Here is a 21,276-nt window from a genome sequence, read left to right as displayed (position 1 = left end):
AGAGGTTTTCCTTAAAAACAAACAAGGAAACATCTGAGAAGTATCAACCCAACCAAGAAAATTACAAAAGAAAAAATATTGTTAAGAAGGTTGTGATATAAGTAACTCAGTAATCCCCATCTTTTGGGGATACCTTCTAGTGATCCCTACTACCTGGGCGGCAGCAACACATGCAAACGATGAGAAGTAACTCTTGCAAATTAAGTTAAGCTCACTGAACATTTATGGAGGACCCACAAGAACGTACAAGGGCCCGAGAATGTAAGTACACGCAGAGTCTCTGCCTCTAGGAACTAGTAGGAACCAGAGAGGAGTTAACAGGCAACGTATCCCATCTGGAAGGAACACGGCAGAGGCACGCTTTTATGTACTAAGTTACTGAGCCTCTAAAGCTTGCTGACACGTTCTGCAGAGACAGGTAGTGTGCCACTTGCCTCCTCTTGAGTTTGCTTGGCTTCTGTTCAGGTGGATCTTCGCCACTCTCATCTCCATCAGTGCCGATGAGGCGTGGTCTGTCTTTGATTGTGTTTGCTTCTGATGACTCTTGTGAATCTAAAGAGGTAGAGATACTGCAGTTGATTTCCGCCCTTGGTTCGACAACTCTTCTGTCATTTGCAAAGGCAATCAAAGTATTCCGGGGCCTCTCCTGCAATGAACTGTACGCTAGACCACATCTATCTATTCCACGCATCTACACGCGGAGTGTGCAGCTCGGTCTATTCAAGTCTAAAAGCTTCCATGACCTAACTACTTAAAGAGTGGACTACAGGGAATTCCCTGGTGGTCTAGTGGTTAAGACTCGGCGCTTTCATGCCTTCACTGCTGTGGTCTGGGTTCGATCCCTGGTCGGGGAATTAAGATCCCGCAAGCACTGAGGTGCGACCAAAAAAAAAAAAACAAAGTGAACTATAAAACTACTTTTTCCTCACAGCTGTCTAAATCTATACAAATTAATCCACAAAGTTACCTCTGTGATAGCTGTTAGCTATCACATTTTGATGGGATTCTAATCTAAATGACTCTAAAAATGGCATGGTCACATTTGATTAAAAATAACTTCTCTTTATTAAGAAGCAAATACATCTAACTGCCTCTAATATAGCTCTTAAAGTAATAATGGAAGTAAGAGAAAGACAAACACCACCATTTAAAAAGAGTGTCTATAACCTGCGGTGGCTCTGCTGAGGCACGTGTCTGTGTCCTGCATTCCTTCGGACTGGAGCCAGGTGGCCGGGTGGGACCGGAAGTGGAGAGGGGCCTACCCTGGAGACAGCGGGAGCTCTACTGTGCGAGGACAGGCTATTTCAGGAGACCCCAGCCGCAAACAGTAGAACACATACGTATGGAGAGATGCAGTGTACGCCTTACGTTTTGGTCTCAAGGAGGATCCAAAACAAATCAAAGCCTAGAATTCTCAAATGGATCCTGATGGTGGTCACACTGGAGCCAACTGCAGAAATGTCTAATTATATACCTAACTAAGGGAACACGCAACAGGAACAGTCTATACACACACCTTAGAAAACAGGCAACACGAAGGCACAGACTGTGAAGTTCACTATGTTTAACAAAGGAAAAAGGTAGGAAGATAAGGGAGGGTAATCAAAAGGAGGAATGTGAAGCAGTTATTGACCAATCTACATACTCCAAGGTTTCTGGTCAAAGTAAGAACAGGACTTACCAAAACACTAATATAAAATACTCACATTAAAAAAGGATGAAAATGACAGCAAAATAGAAAGGAATGAGAACACCATACTGAAGTGAGCTCCATTGTAAGAGGACAGAGAAGCTCATTAGTAACTCTCTAAAGGAAACTGTAGGATGAAGTAAGATCAGTGATCTGAGAGGAGCAAAGCAAACCCACTTGTTAAGTAAAAAGCCAAAACCTTTTGCTTTATATATATGAATGAGGCTGAGAAGAAAGTTGCTATAAACCAGACTTTTCCAGCACCAAACATCAAGGATGCCAAGACAACAAGTCAGTGGGCTGCAGGAGAAGTCCAGGTTATCAAAATGTCCTCCTCTCCCCCTTTTCTGCTGCACCAGTTGACGGTCCCCTTCTCCTCACAAAAGTCTTCTCATCTGCCTACTCTAGCCTCTCCTAGCTCACCTCTCACCGGCTTTCTTTAGTCCCGACACTGGCACCAGTCTGCTCAACAATTATTTCTTAACCATTCAGGCAGGAGTCAACCAAGTTCCTTACCCTGGATATTTTATGAGAATCCTGAAATCAATCCGTTCAGTTACAAAATAATCTTATGCCCTGTTGAGACTCTCTATAGAGCAAGACTTCACTTGTCCCGAGCGAATCCCAGACACAACCCCCATTCAGATTTGCCTAACGGCAAACGTATGCTCACAGCTACTCTTTAGCACGTCTGCTATAAACTTAGTTGCTCCAGAGAAACTTGGACATTCCAAGCTCACTCTAAAACTAGATTTCTTAATGGATTTCCAAGTTGTAATTCACTGGCCACCAAGGTGCAAGAGGAACGAGTGATACTTTTGAGAACCCTATGCAAATATTCTTTTTATTTACATAAAAGGATAATAACTTGTGACGTAAAAGTAAGATGGATTAGATCATTTCACTATTACACCATAAAATGTAGCTGGCATTATTTAACTCTACCGTAAAGGATTAGTGTTAGTCATTTTGCTAAATAGACTAATTTTGTTACCCATTACTCAGTAGGATAAATCTTGGCCAGTCTTACCCTGAGCTGGTTGGCTCGTGCTTCTGTTCCCAGACAAGCTGCTTTCCTTGGTTCCTCCATTACGTGGTTCACTTTGGCCTGAAGCAGGGCATTCTCTTCCGCTGTTAACTTCACTTAAACACTGCTGCCCATCACAACTCACAGAGGGATCTAACCGGCTCTGTTCTACTTCCTCTGAATTCAGACTTATATTACTAAGTCCATCAAGAACTTCATTATGATCTTTATCACTTGAACTAGAGCTTTCGCTACCCATCGATGAAGATGGAGAAGAAAGTTCATCTGCTTTCGTGCGATTTTCGTCTTTCTTGTTGTCAACTTCTGTTTTAGACCCACAAGAATCTGTATCACAGCTTTGTGAAGCATCAAAAGTCCAACCCTGAGCTTCCCAATACTGAAACTGTTCCAAATAATACCAATACAGCTGGCTATAATGCTGCTCCCATTCCTGCTTTATATGAGGGACGTTCCAGGGTTCTGGGCACGGCGTCTGACCTGCATGCTTTTCTTGCCAGCTTTGCCACAGCAGTTCCCCCCCGTGTTCCTTCCAGTACTTCTCCCAGAGCTCCGTAATTTCCAGCTTTGGAGATAATGTATTTTCAGCAGGAAGATTCTCACCTTCAATGTCTTTTTTGGTTCGAAGTTTATACCTTCTGGTGTTCTCATTCTCAGATGAAGATGGATCATCTGAAGCCAAAATGTCGTCTTCCTCACATTCTTGTCTCCAAGATTCTCTCTTAATTTCATCTAAGTACTTCTTTTGATGTTTTTTCTTTTTCTTTTTTATTTTAACTTTGTTTCTGGTATTCATAGATACCTACAAAGGTCAATAACTTGAATATAAATTATACTTCAGAAACTGTAAGAAGTAGAATCTAAATCTATTTTGACACTAAATTAAACAAAATACCCTCAACCCCCCAACCTGGGTTTCAGTTACACCAACAAGTGAATCTTACTATCTACGTTTCCAAGAGGAGGAACAATCACACATGGGACATATCACAACTTGCAGTTTTCGTTAACTTATAAATATGTACGTACATTTAAAAAGAGGTGAAGTGCCCTAATTCATGAATGTATTAGATTTGGGATAAAAAGATTCCACGTGATATTTTATGAAGAAAACTAAGAAACAGAAGCAAGCAAAGTAAACTAATACTTACCTCAAAATTCTTATGTGCAGACGCCCTACCAAACTGAAGTGGCAGTCCCATGCTTCTCATGAGTTCAGCCTCAGAATCAAGTTCACTTTCATCTGGGCCTACGTCTTTGCTGTCACGTGACTCTGCAGTGCCCTGGGAACGACCGCCTTCTTCCTCTTCTGCAGCTTGCTCTCCTACACACAGCACTGTTACGTTAGCTTAGTTTTAGAGAAAATTTAGACGCAGGTTTCATAATCCTCATCTTAAAGAAAAGGAACCTGAGACCCAAAGTTATTACATGACTTGCCCGAAGTAAAGGTGTGCCGATGTGAGTTTTCAAGGGGAAGAAAAATAAAAGGAAAAAAAAAGGAACTGATGGGAATATGGACTTGTGAAAAAACAGCCAACTAAGAAGCAAGAGACAAGCCCTAGTCCAGCTCTGCCGGCCGCTGTCCACCGGCTGCTCACTCAGCTCCCTCCGCGGGGCACCTCCTCTCGCTGGGCACTGGGCACAGTGCTGAGGACGCACGAGGGAACGCAGCAGGGCGGCCCCGGGGAAAATGTCTACACTTCCACATTCCCATCTGCAGCACTGCTGCACTCCATCAGTGGATTTAAAATGACGACTCGTGGAGTTATTTTAGGAGCTGTTAATAAGGGAGATGAGAGGTAGGTCTTCAGGCCCTCCACGGGAACTTCAGTCACGACTGGATTTACACCCTGGGACTCTGTGGGGAAGTTCATTTCATGAAAACGTTCTGCTGTTAAAAGTCTGAAATCCGCTGAACTGGAAGATCCTTTCAAGCTCTCTGATTCTAGGTCTTAGAGAAAACCTGCTTTATCATAACAAAACAAGTTTTACTTTATCCTAATGTGGTTATCTAAACGTAGATCATACCACTAATTGCCCAAATGCCATCCAAATGCTCTATTTTAAAATGCGAGACAAAACACTTTATATATTAGCATACTCAACTAGGGCTGCGCTGCACTCCAGCTACATGATCTTAGGCAACAGAACAGGGAATCTTCCCACTGCAAAGACTGAGACTGAGAAAAAGAGATCTTAAGTGCACAAATTCTATTAAAAGAAAGAGGGGAAAGAGACACCTATCTAAATAATGAAGGCGATTCCACTTGCCATTCCACTGAATGAACTTGTGAAAGCTCAGCAGACAGCGAAACAGGGAATGTGAATCGGCTCACCTCCGTGCTCCTCTCATGGCGTGCACGTTTTCTCATGTGAGGTGGGACCCTAGGGTCTAGAGAAATCTTATTTGTACAATGTAACACTGAAATGCAACCAAACGTTTCATCCAGCGTGTAACTGAAGATGCAGCGATTTGCTCCATCATTGTGAGAGGTGGGGGTTTTCGAGGGTAACGTGACACGCTACTTGTGCTGATTTTAGCCTGCAACTTGGGCCGCAGTTTTCCCCGTGTCCGGAGAAACATAAAAGATCTGTGTGGAAAGGACAAATGGGGCCCGGAGAGGGAAGTCTGACAGAGACCAAGATGGTTTTCAGGTAACTAGGTGAGGCTCAAAGCGCAGAACAAATTCTATTTGCTATTTGGGAAAGTTAATCCGGTCTGTGGCCTCTTCACTTCAGCCAAAAGACTGTGGCTGTTCACTTGGAGTTTATCCTGAATGGTTTATGTATAAAACTGTTGAAGTATTTAAACAAGGAGGCCGTTAGTGTAGGGTGGCTCTGATGCCTTGGTAGCCTCCCCGAACAAGCCAAAACCTAAGCCAGGGCCAGGGCACTCCAACCGGAGGAAACGGAGCTTAACTGCCACACACGAGCAGCCCAGAAAGCTTTCCCAAGTAAGGCAGCTGCGCAAACTACGGCCAGGCAAGTAATTTCCTTGCTTTGCTTCCGCCTCTCCTCTGTACACTACCATGGTTAGTCTTAGCAAAAAAAGGGCTATGTAGCTTCATACTGTATTACCTGCACTGTTGCCATCATCTTTAACGTAGTAGCCTTTTAATCCCAAACTGCACAATTTCCGATCTCTGTGAAGCAAATTAAACAGTCAATATTGAAAAAAATTAAACTATAAATTTAGTGAAAAAACACGCTTAAGGCAGCATAGATTAATAAAAAGTTTAAAAAACAGAAAAGCTATCTGCTAATACATTTTTCTTATCTGTAATATAGAGGTAATAATACATACCTCATAGGGTTCTAATAAGGATTGACTGCACATGTAAAGCATTTGGTATATATCACATGCAAAGCACGCTATAATGATAACTACTAATTTATTAAAATTAAGTGGCAGTTCTGGATATTGGGGAAAGAATCTGATCCTCCTTGTGATATACAAACAGCGAAATATTCTCTAAATTTGCTGTAGAAAGTGAGCATAAACGTGAAAAGATTTATCTTACACCTTTATAAACCCACACGCAGACCCTAGTCCATTTGCAAATAGGCCAAATTATCCACTGCCTAGTAGATAAGATATTCATGGTCTGAGCTAAGGTTGTTTTGGGGACTAACATAAAATTAAGTTCTTATTTTATTAAACTGAAACATACATCGAAATAAAACAATTCAGTCTCAATGAGTTTTAAAAAGTGAATAGTTGAACTTTTCTTTACATATCTACTTCTAAATTTTTTCTTTACTAAGATAGGAATTTCATAAGCAAAATAAACCTAACAGAACACTTAAAATAAAGGGAAGGGGGTAATTTTGCTATTATCTTCCTACCGGTAAATTAAGCTGTAATAAACTCCATCATAACTGCCATAACAAGGCCATCTGCAAGTAATAGCTAATACCACTTTTCTAATGGGAGCAACAACAAATTCAACAAAACAAAATTCTTGTGTACTTGATATATTTCCTATCCCCCATTTATTTATCTTTTGACACTTTATAAAACGTAACGTAGGTGGCGACTTAGCAGGACGGTGAACGGGGGAGGGGATGAAGTGCAGATGTGCTCTGGCAGCATGCCCATGGACCCCCAGCAACTTGGGGCCTGGGGGCGGGGGCAGCCACAGAAGGGCATCGACGGTGTCCCTGCCAGTACCCAAGGGTATGGGGCATGAAGGTGTCAGATGGAGAAGAGGGCCGATATGGTTGCAAGATTGATTACACCGAGCAAATAAGTAAATGCACTGAGGATAACGACAGCCAAGATTCTCCAACACACACATTTGTGTATGTACGTAAAATGCGCTTGTAGCCCGCCTAACTGTGTCTGCCCAGGGTGCAGAAGCACTGAACACTCCGCAGCAATGAGCACAGCAAGCACCCAAGTCCTAGTTTCTAAACACTGCTCTCCACTAAAAGGAACCGGGGCACCTGGGAGAAACGGCACTTCCATGTTGGAGCGTAGACTGTAAAATTATATCATTGTGCCGGAAGGTTAGGAAGAGCTCAAAGAATGCCAAGGACCCATCAAAAGGATACAGGAGCCAGTTCAAGGGGCTCCCGCCAGCCATCTGAGACGAAAGGAACACCAAAATAAATGATGATAGTAACAATATATCCATTAATAAATTAACAGTCCAGAGTCCATGTTAATAGAAATAAGGGAGTGAACAAACAACGGGGAGAGAAGGGAAAGTGCTCCACGGAGAACACTAACTAACAAAGGTAGGAGTGATGGACACACTGAACCGCTCTTTGGGAACCTCAGGGGTAGCTGGCTCAGACAGGAACCGGGCTACTCTTCGTTGCGGTGCGTGGGCTTCTCATTGCAGTGGCTTCTCTTGTTGCGGAGCACGGGCTCCAGTAGTTGTGGCACGTGGGCTCAGTAGTTGTGGCTCGCGGGCTCTAGAGCGCAGGCTCAATAGCTGTGGCGCACGGGCTTCGTTGCTCCGCGGCATGTGGGATCTTCCCGGACCAGGGCTCGAAGCCGTGTCCCCTGCATTAGCAGGCGGATTCTTAACCACTGAGCCACCAGGGAAGTCCTGTAATGGTTATTTTTAACAGCCCTATAACACTGTAATTATATGTCCACTTCATATAGATAGTGTATAGAAAATTAAGTGTATAGATGAGACAGAATTATTACTCCAATTACTGAACTCATAAGACGGTATGTTAACGTAATGTCCTCAGAAAATAAAAATTAGTTACAATATTATGTTCTATTTCCTGCCTTTGAGGGGAGGTGTGAAAATAATCTCTTAATTACTGAGCAGTTATTTGGCACCTATGCTAAAGCTCACTTTCTGTTTTCTGCTACATGGGACTGACCTTTCAGTTTAATAATCTATTTGAAGTTGGCCAACAATCAAATGTACTGTTCTTAGAGTTTGAAAACAGACTTTTTCCCTACCTAGAAAATCAGGGTTATACTCACGAGCCTCTGAGCTTCCAGCGTGTCTCCCACTCCCAAGGACTCTTCAATGACTATTGGCGACAATTCTAAGACTGTATCTCCAAGATCTTTTTGTTCTAAAGGGTTATAATATGAGCATCAACTGTTCTCAAGGAAAAGACCAAGCCATTCTTTTCTCTTTACCTATTTTGAACTTAGAAGGTAGTTTAAAAAAGTGAAGTAGAGATTCCAAGTTTTAAGAAAGGTATGAAATTATCTGTAATGAAAAGAATGCACATTTTAGCTCAAAAAGACTAAATGCAACGTAATTGGTGATTTATATGGTAATTGAATTATTTTTGTTGTTGTTTTTGGCTGCGCGATCTTAGTTCCCCGACCAGGGATTGAACCCAGCACCGGCAGTGAAAGTGCTGAGTCCTAACCACTGGACTGTCAGGGAACTCCCAATTGTGTTTTAAATAAAGTGGCTTTAATTGAAATCCAGTTGCATATTGTTTTCTACAGGTAAGGTCTTTTTCTCAACTTTTTATAACTTATATTCCCTCCCCTTCTTTTCTTCTTTGGGAAGGAGACTTCATGAAGACGGCACCAAGACTCAAATGGGCTGCAGGCTAAGAACTAAGGATGTGCCTTGGCTGGTATGTATACAAGCTTCGTTCTCGTCCGCACATCGCTGCTACTAGAGGCATCTTCAGAGATGCAAATCTGAACCTGTCTTCTACAAAGTCCTGCATGTCTAGACACTGCGTATCTCACCAACCCTGTCTTCTATTTTTCTTTCCCAGTCATTTTGTTTCCCTTTCACAGGCTTTCTTTTGCTCCCTCGAGGCTTTTTACAGAGTTCTGCCTTGCTGGGAATGTTTCCGCCCACTCAAACATATCCCGGTTTATTTCCACTCACCTTTTGGACCACTTTTCAAACGCTACTTTCTCTAAGAAATCTCTGTGATCCATGGCAGAAGGTTGGGTTTTTGCTCTAAGAGCACCTGGCACTTCTCTCCCATCTTGTACTTACAACTATAATTAACCATATAATTACGTACCTGCTGTCTTAATATTGATCACCTTTGTTAGAAAGTAAACTCTAAGGATGTAGGGAGGCTGTGCCTGATACCCCAGTGCTAACCAGTACCTACCACCACGGAGCACAGAGAGAATTCGCTGAATGAACACACGCCTGCATGAATACAGAGACGACAGTATGTTGCTTTTTTTTTTTGGCCGAGCCTTGTGTCTTGCGAGATCTTACTTCCCTGACCGGGGATCGAACCCCCTGCAGTGGAAGCGCAGAGTCCTAACTCCTGGACGGCCAGGGAAGTCCCCAGACGACAATATTTTTTCATTAAATTTAATACAGCGCTTAATTTTTTTTTCTGGATTAATTTGCCGATTACCCACAAAAACCCATGGCGAATAGTAAGAATTCCTTCCAACTTAAATTCTGTCTTAATTCTATAATTCTAAATAAACTATATTAAAAGTACCACATAAAATTCACTTCCACAAGTTGGATCTAACAATAAGCCAGTGAGAGGATTAGGGTAGATATACCTGTTTCAGAGATTAAAAAAAAAAAAAGGATTAAGTGGCGGAACTCACACACCTAATATATATATATATATATATATATATATATATATATATATATATATATGTATATATAAATCCCTGAAATCCAATTCTTGAGTCAGTGCTTTCCTACCCACTAACTGTCTGCCACTCAGGGCAATTTGTGGCCGAAACAAGTATTTTCCAAAAATAAGCACGGCTCAAAAACTGATGTGATTATAGTTAAATCTTTTCTCCCGGGTAATGAAAAGTTCTATTTACGTGCATTTGCGCTTTAATAAACCTTAAGGTTTAAAAAAAAGATGTTAACCAGAAACGTTACTCATCTTCAAACCTCCACCCTGTGCTATCACATCCCAGATCGCTTTCATTTCACTTCCCCGCAGCTTGTGACCGTCCCCTCAGTTGACGAGTGTAAAATGACAAACACGGGCCACCACATTCTCTCCTAACAGCCCGCAGAGCAGACTTACTCCATCACTTCAGGGCCGTGGGCGAGCACGCCGTAAAGCCCGAGGACGGTTCTTCCTTTCTCTCAGGCACCACTGTACCCGACGGTCGGACACTCTGGCCCCGGTCCCGGGGATCCATCGCCACCCCAACCCCTACAGGTCGGGAAACCGAGAGGCCCGCGTGCGACTTACTCCACAAACGCCCTGGAGCAGAGGCAGAGGATGCAGGAGCCCTCCCGCAGGTCTTCAAGGAAGAGACACATCTCCGCCACGAAGCTCCACTTCTCGCAGTACATCGTAGCGCCTCAGAGGAGGCGGCCACGCGGCAAACGGCGCGGGAAGGCCTCCCGGCCGCTGTTCGGCTGCTGGGGACCGAGGGCAGGACTGGAGGCGTGCCCGGCTGCCGGGGAGGAACGGGCCCAGGAGCGCTCCAGCCCGGAGCACGGGAGAAGCCGCAGACGGAAGTGGTTCCGGGGGTGGGGACACAGGAAGGGACGGGGCGACGGGCGGTGTCACACTCAACGCTGCTCGGGCTGCAGCCGGCGCTTGGCTTTTTCCTTCCGGGTCTCTCGGGGAGAACGGCCGTTCGAGTGCCTCCGCTTCCCCGGGTGAGCCACTGAGGAGCTCCCGCCGCTGCTGCAGGGTGAGGGCGAGCCGAGCCCCCTCTGCTTGCCGCCCGAGGTGCGTCGTCCCCGCCTGGGCCTCTCCGCGCTCCTCGGCGCCCTGCCAGCCTCCGGGGCCGGGGCGCCGCGGCCGCGCTTCTCGTCTCGCCGGGGCCGCGCGGAGTCCCCGGCCTCCCGCCGGACTCGGGCTTCGGCTGGGGCCCCAGAGTGGCCGGGAGGGAAGGCCCTGCCTGGGTCACAACGAGCCCATTCACCTCGGCCCGCATCTCCCCTCGCGCCCCAAACGCTGCAGTTCGGCGGGCGTGGCCTCCACTTGGGTCGGGGCGAGGTGCCTCCCCCCGTCCCTGCAGGTGCCTGGGCTTCCCGGGGCCGCTCTGGTAGGGAGGCGAATGGAGCCCACTGTGTGAAGCTGAAGGTGGTCGTGGGGAGGGGGTCGCGTCCACACACGTCAGGCCCGGGGGGAGTCCTGGTCGATGCCCCTTTATACCACCTGTGTGACCCGGGCGGGCCACGGAACCCTCCTGGGCCTCGCTGTGAGCATCTGTAAATAGGGATGATTCGTAGGACCTGCTTCCTCGGACTGCTGGCAGGACCGAAGTGGGTATCAGACCTCTCACCTGTGCTGTTAATAGTCCGGGTGGGTCTGTACTCTGGAGGCGCCTGGCACTGTTCCGGTCTCCGGAGTCTGCAGCCTGTGAAACAGGGCTCAGCCCTCCAGCTGCTGATTATGTACGAAAGATACATGTGCACAAACCAGGATGTCGAAAACTGGAGCAGCGCTGCTGGATTTGAAAAAAGCCATCAGTGTTTGGTGCGTGGCATTGGTTGAGATCGCCCAGGCAGTTTCCTCCTGAAGCACGTTCAGACTTGAAGGTTGTCGGAGCACTTAGGACTTGGCTTGTGCGATGGATGCCGAAGTTGGTTTGGTATTCCTTTAGAATATGTAAGAGCTAAGATAAAATCCAGACGTTTAGAATGGCCCCTAATATGTTGGCCGCATTTACTGGTGAGTGGAAGTAGAAGGTTAATGTTCAAATGAAATGTTTATTCCCGCATCCTTACGGCTGCCTTACTCATGTTAGTGACTCAAAAAGATAAGACTGCTGCACAGTTACATCAGTACGGTCGTGTTAACATTTGGGGGATGAGGATAGTTAAGAAAATAAGGGTGGAACAATAATTATGAAACAGAGTGGAAGATTTTAGCTAGGAGTCGAAGGACATTCTAGGATTGAAAAAAAACAACAAAAAAAACCACCTTGAAAGGTAATTCATCTCAGAACCTAGAGTTCGAAGCTTGAAATCCAAAAGATATTGCTTTAGAGATAAAATGGTTGAGTTTGCCAGATATCATAACTGAAATATTAAACTTCAGTTTTATTGATGGTTTGAAGTAGAGTGTACTCACTAAAACTGAGTACAAAAGCCCTGTTGAACCATTATTAAATCTGCAAAAAGGAAAAGGGAAAATTAATTTGGGTTTCAGTGAGTATTTCTTGTAATTGGCATTTTCAGCACATCCTCAATGTGGCTCACATACTAAAAGTAAGAAATGAATCTGCTACCATCCATGGTGCTAAAAGTACCAGTAATGGTTAAAAAAAAAAAAAAAAAAAAGGAATAGATTTATTTCCTTAAGTTTTTGTAGAAAACAAAACAAAAAAATCCTGTTTTATTAGTTTTTGAAATATTCTGATTTTAAACGTCTATAAAGTTAATTATTGTAAATGTTCCTTGCCGTCAATGTCAACATGCTGATATTTCAGCTTGTCAACTTTTTCTTACAAGTTACGTGAATTCCAGATGGGAAAATATGTGATGCATAGGACTGTTTCATTGGAGATTTCTTGGGGGGAGGGGTTAGGAAATAACCTAGAATTTTGGTAACTAAAATATTATATCTCCCCCAAAACATCTTTTAACAATTACAGTTTTTGTTGGATTAAAATAAAGTGGTAGGGAGTCACGTACAGCCTATGGTAAATTGGAGGGGAAGAAGAGCCAGGCAGAAGTAGAGGGAAGATAGAAATTGCAATCTTAATATTTTCAGCCTTTCTGTTAGAGAGAGAGAGAGAGAGACTTGAAGTATAATGAAAATCAGAGTAGGAAGTAGGAGAACTGGGTTTTAATTTTGGCTCTTGGTTTTTCACTGAATTAATTTAGGAACTGGGTAAGTCAACTTGGCTTTCTATTTTTAACTTTTCCACAAAATTAAGAGGTTGTATTCATTGAGTTCTAAGGCCATTTTCCCATTTTATCATAAGTAAGTATCAATTCAAAACCTTGTTATTTAAATTCCTCTGATAGTTCTCTAGTGACAAACTTTAGGACACTGTCTTGGTCCACATTTTTGTCAAAAATTTGAATGAACAGAGTTTACATCCATCTGTATTTAGTTAGCCAGCATTGGTTAGGTGCCTAGTATGTGCTAGGCATATTATTCTAAGTGCTTTTACATATGTTTTCTCATATAACCATCTATTTAGTGACATATCCCCTGTGTTTAGAATAGTGCCGAGCACAAACTACATACTTGTTTGATAAATATTTATTGAGTAAATGAATTAAAAACCGAGTGATGTAAGTCTTTTTGGGGGCATCCTCTTTCTTATACACTGTATTCTATCCCCTCTGGCCTAGGCCTCAACAATAATCTCTCTTGCATCGTCCATTTCTCGTTCTCCCATTGATACATCATCATTGGTATTAAAAACTGCTGTATTTTTGTTCATCATAAGACAACAAACTTGATCCACATTCCCTTCTGGATACCCACCTCTTTTTCTGTTCCTTTTTGCAACAGTAATCCTCTGAAGAGTTGTCCGTATTTGCTATTTCCAATTCATTCCCTCCCATTCTTTCTTGAACTTTCTCCACCTGACTTTTATCCCCACTCTATCAAAACCATTCTTAGCAGGGCTTGTCAGTGCCTCTGTGTTGTAAAATCCAAGGATCAATGATCTTTATCTTACTAGACCTCCCAGCGTCAGTCATATGAAACAGCTGAGGACTCCTTCTTTCCTGAAACATTTTCTTACTTTGTCATCCAAGATGCCACGCCTGGAACGAGAATGCTGGTTCCTCATTGGCTTCCCAGCTTCTAAAGTGTTGAATGCCCCAAGGCTCAGTCTTGGAAACTTTTATTTTATATTCACTCCCTAAAGGGATCTTCTTTAGTCTTACGGTTTTCAATACTGGTCTATATGTCACCGAATCCCAGGTATATTTCCTTTAGCCCTGACCTTCCTGCTAAACTCTGCTTGTGTCCAGCTGCCTACTGAACATCTCCACTTGGATGTCCAGTAGAATCTTAACGTGTTCAGACCTGAATTCCTGATGGCCAGGAATTCCTGCGGTGTCTAAACCTGTTCTTCTGGCAACTCCATCCTCTCACAAGCAAGCTGACGATGATGATGATGATGATGATAGTAACACTTGTTTAGTGCCTTTATGGTGGAAGGCACTCTTCTGAGCTTTTTTCACGACAGTCTCATTAGGTAGGTACTGTTGTTATTCTCATTTTATAGATGGAGAAACTGATGTTACGTAACTTGTCTGGGTCACACAGTAAGTGGCAGAGCCTCCCAGGATACAAACCCATGTTGCCTGAACACCGTGAGGCCATATCGGACTTCTCTCACTCACGTTCTACACGCATTCACCAGCATATCCTGTTGGCTTTATCCTCAAGATACATCCAGAAGCTGATCATGTCTTACAGCCCTCACTCAGGCACACCTGTCCCAGCCACTTTCATCACTCATCTCAGTGACTGCAATAACTTCCTGTTTGCTCCCTGTGCAATGTATTCTCCACACAGCAGTCATTTAGAACCCACCCTTCTGGTGCCTTTTCCATCTCACTTAGGTGAAAGCTGGCCCACAAAGTTCTGCAGTGCTCCCCATTTCTGACCGCTCCCCCCCACCCCGTCCCTCTTCCTCAACCTGACTGCTTTGCTGACCACCCCAAGTGCACATCCTTTGTATTCACCGTTCTTTCACCTGGAATTCTCTTCCAAATGCCCACATGGTTTGCTTCCTCACGTCCTCAGGTCTTTGCTCAAACATCCTTTTAGAGAAGGCTTCCCAGACCACGCTGTACAACATAGCAGCCCTCTCCTCCTTACCCCCTTGCCTGCGGGATGTTGTCTCCATGGCACATCCATCATCTAATGTAGTATATCTAAGTTCTACTGTTATCCCAGTTTTATAGATCTTAGCAAACCCAGGCCCAGGTGGGTTACTCTACCTGCTCCGCTCACTATTGGATAAGCAGAGTCAGTCACAGGGTGCGACCTGAGTGGTGAAAGGTTACGGAACCAGGTCCGAGGAGTGGATGAAAGGATTAATAAGGATTCTGACTAGAAAAGAGGATTCTGTAGCTTTGTGATGGCTGTCCTAAAACTTAAGAGGTTGTCTAGTGGAAGAGGTTCAATGGTACAGAGCTAGGTCCACGGGGAAAATTCCAATGAAGTAAGTGTAAGGAAGATCTTTTTAGCATTTCGATGAACGGTTTTGATGGTGGAAAGGGCACCTTTTGAGTTTTCTGTTCTGCAAGGTTTTAAATCAAATTCAGGGTTGATCATTTTTGGAGCAGGTCCTTGCGTGCAGCACTTGGACGCTGTTAGCAGACGGCTGGATCTTGCGAGGGGTCCGCATAGCCTCTGTCCCTGGGTGTCTGCCTTTGCACTGTCCCTCTCCCCTCCACTGTGTGTGTTAAGTGTGTGTAATAAATCAGAACGTAACTATGCACAAGAGGTATAGTTCTTTTACCAATTTGGGTGGGGTGAGGTACTAAAGAAGGTTTTAAAATCACAAGATTTTATAATCCTATTAAAAATTGGAAATGAAACTAGATTTTTTTTTTAAGTTTTTTTGATGTGGACCATTTTTAAAGTCTTTATTGAACTTGTAACAATATTGCTTCTGTTTTATGTTTTGGTTTTTTGGCTGCAAGGCATGTGGAATCTTAGCTCCCTGACCAGGGATCGAACCTGCACTCCCTGCTTTGGAAGGCAAAGTCTTAACCACTGGACTGCCAGGGAGGTCGTGAGACTAGATTATTGGGACAATTGTATTAAGCAGTAAGGGTCAGATCACCAAAATGATTGGTTTTCAGGCCTGGGAAAAGCTTCTTTTAACATATTTGAGAAGCTATCATAAATTTTTTTTTTTTTTTTGACAAATGATCTGGCATCATTTTCTTTGACTCTTTTTTTTTTTTTAATTAATTTATTTATTTTTGCTGTGTTGGGTCTTCGTTTCTGTGCGAGGGCTTTCTCTAGTTGTGGCAGGCGGGGACCACTCTTCAACACGGTGCGCGGGCCTCTCACTATCGTGGCCTCTCTTGTTGGGAGCACAGGCTCCAGACACGCAGGCTCAGTAGTTGTGGCGCACAGGCCTAGTTGCTCCGCAGCATGTGGGATCTTCCCAGACCAGGGCTCGAACCCGTGTCCCCTGCATTAGCAGGCAGATTCTCAACCACTGCGCCACCAGGGAAGCCCCCAATCGTAAATTTTAATGTATTAATATTTGAAAGCTCCTTCTGTTGAGATGTAATTCATCATAATATGCACCATTTAAAAATGTGCAACTCAGTGGTTTCTAGTATATACACAAGGTCGTACAACCATCACTACCATCCAGTTCCAGAACATTTTCATTATCCCCAAAAGACACCTCCGTTTCTACTGGGAGTCACTTCTCATTGTCCCCTCCCCCACCCTCTGGCAGCCACTAACCTTTCTGTCTGTGTGGATTAGCCTGTGCTGGGTATTTCATGTAAATGGAATCATACAAGGTTTGGCCTTCAGTATCTGACTTTTTTTTACTTAGTATAATGTTTTCAGGGTTCACGCATATTGTAGTATGAACTAGTACTTCATTTCTTTTTGTGCCTGAATAATATTCTGTTTTCTGGGTATAGCATATTTTTATCCATCAGTGGATGGGCATTTGGGTTGTCCATTTTTTGGCTATTATGAATAATGCCGCTGTCAACACTTGCATGCAGATATTTGTGTGAATATATGTTTTCCGTTCTCTTGGGTGTATACCTAGGGCTAGAATTACTGGGTCAAATGGTAACTCTATGTTTAGCTTTTTGAGGACTGCCAAACTGATTTCCATGGTGACTGCACCATTTTATATTCCCACCAGCAATGTATGAAGGTTCTAATTTCTCCATATTATCAACAACACTTGTTATTTTCCTTTTTTTTTTTTTTTTTGGAATATAGCCATCCTAGTGAGGAAAGCTCTCATTTTAAAAAGTAGTAAGTTTTGCCATGTTGCACTCTAAATGATCAAACACTGGTAAATTTTAGCCATTTGCCTCTTTAGATGGATTGATTAAAATGTGATGTAAATAAAACACAGGTTGTGGGCTTAATGTGTGCTGCTGTGTCCACCTTCTGTTACCATAACGGGCCCAGATTTCTCACAGATAAATGCTATTGGTTACAAGGAAACTGGACTAAATCCTCTAACCCTGGAAGAACAAGTCAATTCTGTGCCCTGCTAATATGGCAGTTATTAGCAAGATAATCTTGGCTTCAAGACAACATGTAATTGCTCTTGTATATCTGTCTCTCCCTCTCCCTGCATCCCTTTCTTTCATTTTTTCATTTCCTGCCTCATCCTCAAAGGACTTGAGATGATTTTCATTAAGTGTATATGGTATGGAATAATGATAAAATATCTCTAAGGGTAGAATCAGAAGCAGAGAAAATAGGAATGGAAGAAGGAAATCTTATGTAGGAGAACATGATCATGAGAGCTAATATAATTGCATCATCGAATATCATGTTTGACCATCAGCTTATTATCTGGCAATTACTAAAAAGAGACAGTCTGTTACACATCTTAACTTCATACTTTTTCTCTGAAGAAGCAAAGTTTCTATAGCTGTGAATTTAAAAAATGTCTTAGGTGGGGCTTTATAGTGTGGAACTAAAACAGTGTATAGAGGTGTCCTCGCTAAAAGCATTGGTAGTGTGAGTATAATTTTTAATTGTGATACACTAGTATAGGGCTGTAAGCATAATTGTCACACATTGGTGAATGTGTCTTGCCATTTATTTTATGGAAATTCTATCTCTGGGTATTAATGATTATCTTTTTTTAAATCATATTTTTCTTCCTTTTATATACTGTGTTTTTCAGAATACAGACATTGAAGCTTGGGACAAGATATTTATCTAATTTCTGGTAAGTTAAGTGAATGGTTTAGAGAATGACATAGAATAATTGTATGCTGTATTTTTTCAATCATTTAAGATACAAGAGAAATTTTAGTGACTATAAGATAAAAATGACACTGACAAATTTGTATTATTGTATAATGTCAGAGGAACAGAGAGCTTTTCTATAAACTTGCTTGTAAAAGGTAATATCTAAAAATGTATGTCATCATTTCCTAAGAATTGGGTTACTTTTATTGAATCATATATTGATGTTTTCTTCTATGAAGAATAGTTATCTCCACATAACTTAGTTTAAGGTACAAACGTTCAGTATGATCCACTTAAGATATAAGTCACATTATTAAGATCAATCTGAAATTTCATTCATCAGCTTTATTTTCCTCTTGTAATTGTAGCTTGTGAGTTATTTCAGAAGCTAAACCCAACATGCTTCACAAATGAAACCCATTTTCACATTTAAATCTGCAACAAAGTTAACTGTTAACAATTACTCATTTTTGGTATTAAGAAAGGACTACACAGTATTCATGTAGGCTAAAACATTTAACATTTCAGCTGTGAAGAGAATAACTTTGGATTATTTTTCCCTTTTAGTGGCTAAATTAAAGACCTGCCATGACGTCGAAGAAAGAGACTGAATTTGTCATTTTCACCTAAAGAAAAATGATAGACAAAAACCAAACCTGTGGTACGGGACAGGATCCCATGCCCTACATGACTTGTCTGATCCACGTACTTGAAGAATGGTTTGGTGTGGAGCAATTGGAGGACTACTGGAATTTTGCAAACTATCTCTTGTGGGTTTTTACACCACTCATACTTTTAATACTTCCTTACTTTACTATCTTCCTTCTCTACCTTACTATTATTTTCTTACACATTTATAAGAGGAAGAATGTATTAAAAGAAGCTTACTCTCATAATTTATGGGACGGTGCCAGGAAGACGGTGGCAACGCTGTGGGATGGACACGCGGCCGTCTGGCACGGTAAGCGAGATTACTTTGAGTTCTGGGCTCCTGTTCGTGTGGGTGGCGCTGAAACCGTGTTATCCTTCCATTTTGTTGATTGAGGAAATACTGAAAAATATAATGGAAGGGATAGTTACTATTTCCTGTTACCTGTTCGCATGCATTGTGCATATATATGTCTTTCTTAAAATGATTTTTTCTGAGCACACTAGTTTCCATTAAACAAAGAACCACGTAATAATGTAGACTATTACTATAAGCTCAAATAAAAAATTAATAGCTAAGAATCTAAGAGAGTAAGAGATGAATTAAAACAGTATAGAAAGCTGTTTTGAAAATGCTTTATTTTGCATTTACTTCCATTTTGTTCAAAATAAGTTTGACTTTCCCAGTGTAGAGATTTTTAAAAAATGAAATATGAAATATTAAATAGTAATAATATTAAATTAGATATAATATATGTACCAAAATTTACCCATTTTCCATTTGCTGTGTGACTTATTCAGCTGACATGTTGTCATTTTAATCCTACATATGCCTGCAAATCTTTTTTGAGCGCTTGACTGTGCCATAGAGTCAAATGCTTAACATGCATCAGTTCTTACAACGCTGTAGAGAGAGTCCATGTGTTATGTCCATTTTACAGTTTTCCCATAAGGAAACTGAAGAACAGCGAGGTTGTTACGTGCCTGAGGCACGCCAGGACACCAGGGAGAAGGGCCAGGATGCAGCCTCTGATTCCTGGTTCCAGGCCTGTGCTCCTCTGATCTGTGCTGTGCTGCAGGCTTGTCCCTGGTTGGGCTCCGGGTCAGAGTAGTGGTCGTCGGCAGCTTTGCAACCAGGAACCACATGCCGTCGATGTGTTGAATTCTTAGTATTTACCCATTAGTACGCATGCCCCTGCCAGTCCGTACAGCTCTCACACCTGCTCGTGGTTGTTCACCCGAGGTGGGATGCTGTTTCAGCATTCCGTGACCAGAGACCGTGTCTGTGTGGACTGCTCTTGTTCATTGTCTTTAAAGCAGTGAGACAAATTCAGTGGCCTCGTTTACAGTACTCGGGAAACTATGTCCCCCTCCCACTTATAACCCCCTATACTTCAGGGTAATATATATTCTAAGGAATTTGAATTTTTTTCTGTTTCAGGAGACATGATTTAATGTGGATAAATTCAAGTGTTAAACTTATTTTGCAGGAGCATATATAATTTTGAGGTATTTATTATTTATTTTTCTGAGGTATTTAAAAATATGCACCTATGGCTCAGAGGAAGTAAAATATATAGTTCTTACCATGTTTTAATGTTTTATTTATAATAACTTAACATATTTTATTAAGATAAGTGATGCTTTTTAAAATGATTTTCTTCGCTCTCTTCTTGAGTGGCATACACAAAAGGCGTTTGTGTGCATATTTGGATTTTGTATTGATGTCAAACCAGTTTTAATTTATGCTTTGTCAAGAATCTTCAGAGGAATTTTTTAACTAATAAAAATGTTCATTTTAGAAAATGTGGTGAGTAAAAATAAAGAAGAAAATAATAGTCACCTAAAATTTACCATGCAGTTGAATTCTGTGTGTTCATTGTTTTTTATTTGTGTGGCAGACTAATATTTTCATGTCGCTAAGCCTGCTTACATGACTTATAATGACTCTGTGGACTCTGTAAATCCTGTAACTAATTTAGTTACCTATTGAACTGTTGTTTGTTCATAACTGGTTTACTATAAGTATCTTTGTATAAGAATCTATCCAGTGTTTACTGTTTTGAAGTTAAATTTTACCCTCTACCGTATATTATGTAAGTGCTCTATCATTTTTCAAAAAAATCTGATTCTACTACATCAAGAAACATGAATTTGGTATTTCTTAAATACCTGCATTTCTAGGTAGTCTGTCAATGAAGCCCCTACCCTCAAGTTGCTTACAGCCTTTAAACTATAAAAAATTTGACTTTTTTACTTCACATTTTACTATTATTTTTTAAAGAAATGGACATATTTTATTCACTAAAAGGGTCCTATAAATTAAACCATATATAGTAGAGTTTTTTATGGGAAAATTAAATTGGGGTTTCAAGAGAACATTCTCGCTGTCCTTCAGTTGGGTAAGAGGGGTCCGACTCCTGAGTTCAAACCAGGCTCTGCCAGTCACCGCTGGGGGACCTTGGACAGGTTACCTGATTTCTTCTCCCCTCCCTTCTCCCTCTTCCTCCTCCTCCCTTCCTTTTGCAACAATTATGATTTTTTAAACTTCATTTAAAAAAAATTTAGAATTACAGAAAAGTTGCAA

General features: G+C 42.0%; 2 protein-coding genes across 6 annotated transcripts in view; one reads left to right on the top strand and one right to left on the bottom strand.

The window, feature by feature from the left end:
• The window catches only part of TGS1 (trimethylguanosine synthase 1), a 36,354-nt gene extending 25,735 nt beyond the window's left edge, over positions 1–10,619 (bottom strand). For 2 of the 3 annotated variants that reach the window (XM_061171346.1, XM_061171348.1), the window contains exons 1-5: positions 10,380–10,619; positions 5,814–5,878; positions 3,887–4,059; positions 2,721–3,537; positions 435–552 (exon numbers count right to left, since the gene is read on the bottom strand). In XM_061171346.1, coding sequence (XP_061027329.1) covers positions 435–552; positions 2,721–3,537; positions 3,887–4,059; positions 5,814–5,878; positions 10,380–10,483 — 1,277 coding nt within the window. In that variant the 5' untranslated portion in view covers positions 10,484–10,619. Of the gene's footprint in view, positions 1–434; positions 553–2,720; positions 3,538–3,886; positions 4,060–5,813; positions 5,879–10,208; positions 10,228–10,379 lie in introns of those variants that run through there. The other variant, XM_061171347.1, reaches the window with a different exon arrangement.
• A 137-nt stretch (positions 10,620–10,756) lies between these two features.
• Positions 10,757–21,276, top strand: part of TMEM68 (transmembrane protein 68) — a 34,282-nt gene continuing 23,762 nt past the window's right edge. Inside the window, exons 1-3 of one of the 3 annotated variants that reach the window (XM_061171610.1) lie at positions 10,757–10,795; positions 17,974–18,018; positions 18,609–19,002. In XM_061171610.1, the coding sequence (XP_061027593.1) occupies positions 18,678–19,002 (325 nt within the window). In that variant the 5' untranslated portion in view covers positions 10,757–10,795; positions 17,974–18,018; positions 18,609–18,677. Of the gene's footprint in view, positions 10,869–17,973; positions 18,019–18,608; positions 19,003–21,276 lie in introns of those variants that run through there. The other 2 variants (XM_061171609.1, XM_061171611.1) reach the window with 2 other exon arrangements.

This window comes from Eubalaena glacialis, chromosome 17, assembly GCF_028564815.1.
Source record: "Eubalaena glacialis isolate mEubGla1 chromosome 17, mEubGla1.1.hap2.+ XY, whole genome shotgun sequence".
In the NCBI taxonomy this organism is placed as follows: domain Eukaryota; kingdom Metazoa; phylum Chordata; class Mammalia; order Artiodactyla; family Balaenidae; genus Eubalaena; species Eubalaena glacialis.
Note: the sequence above shows the minus strand (reverse complement) of the source record. Positions and strands in the feature narration are given on the sequence as shown.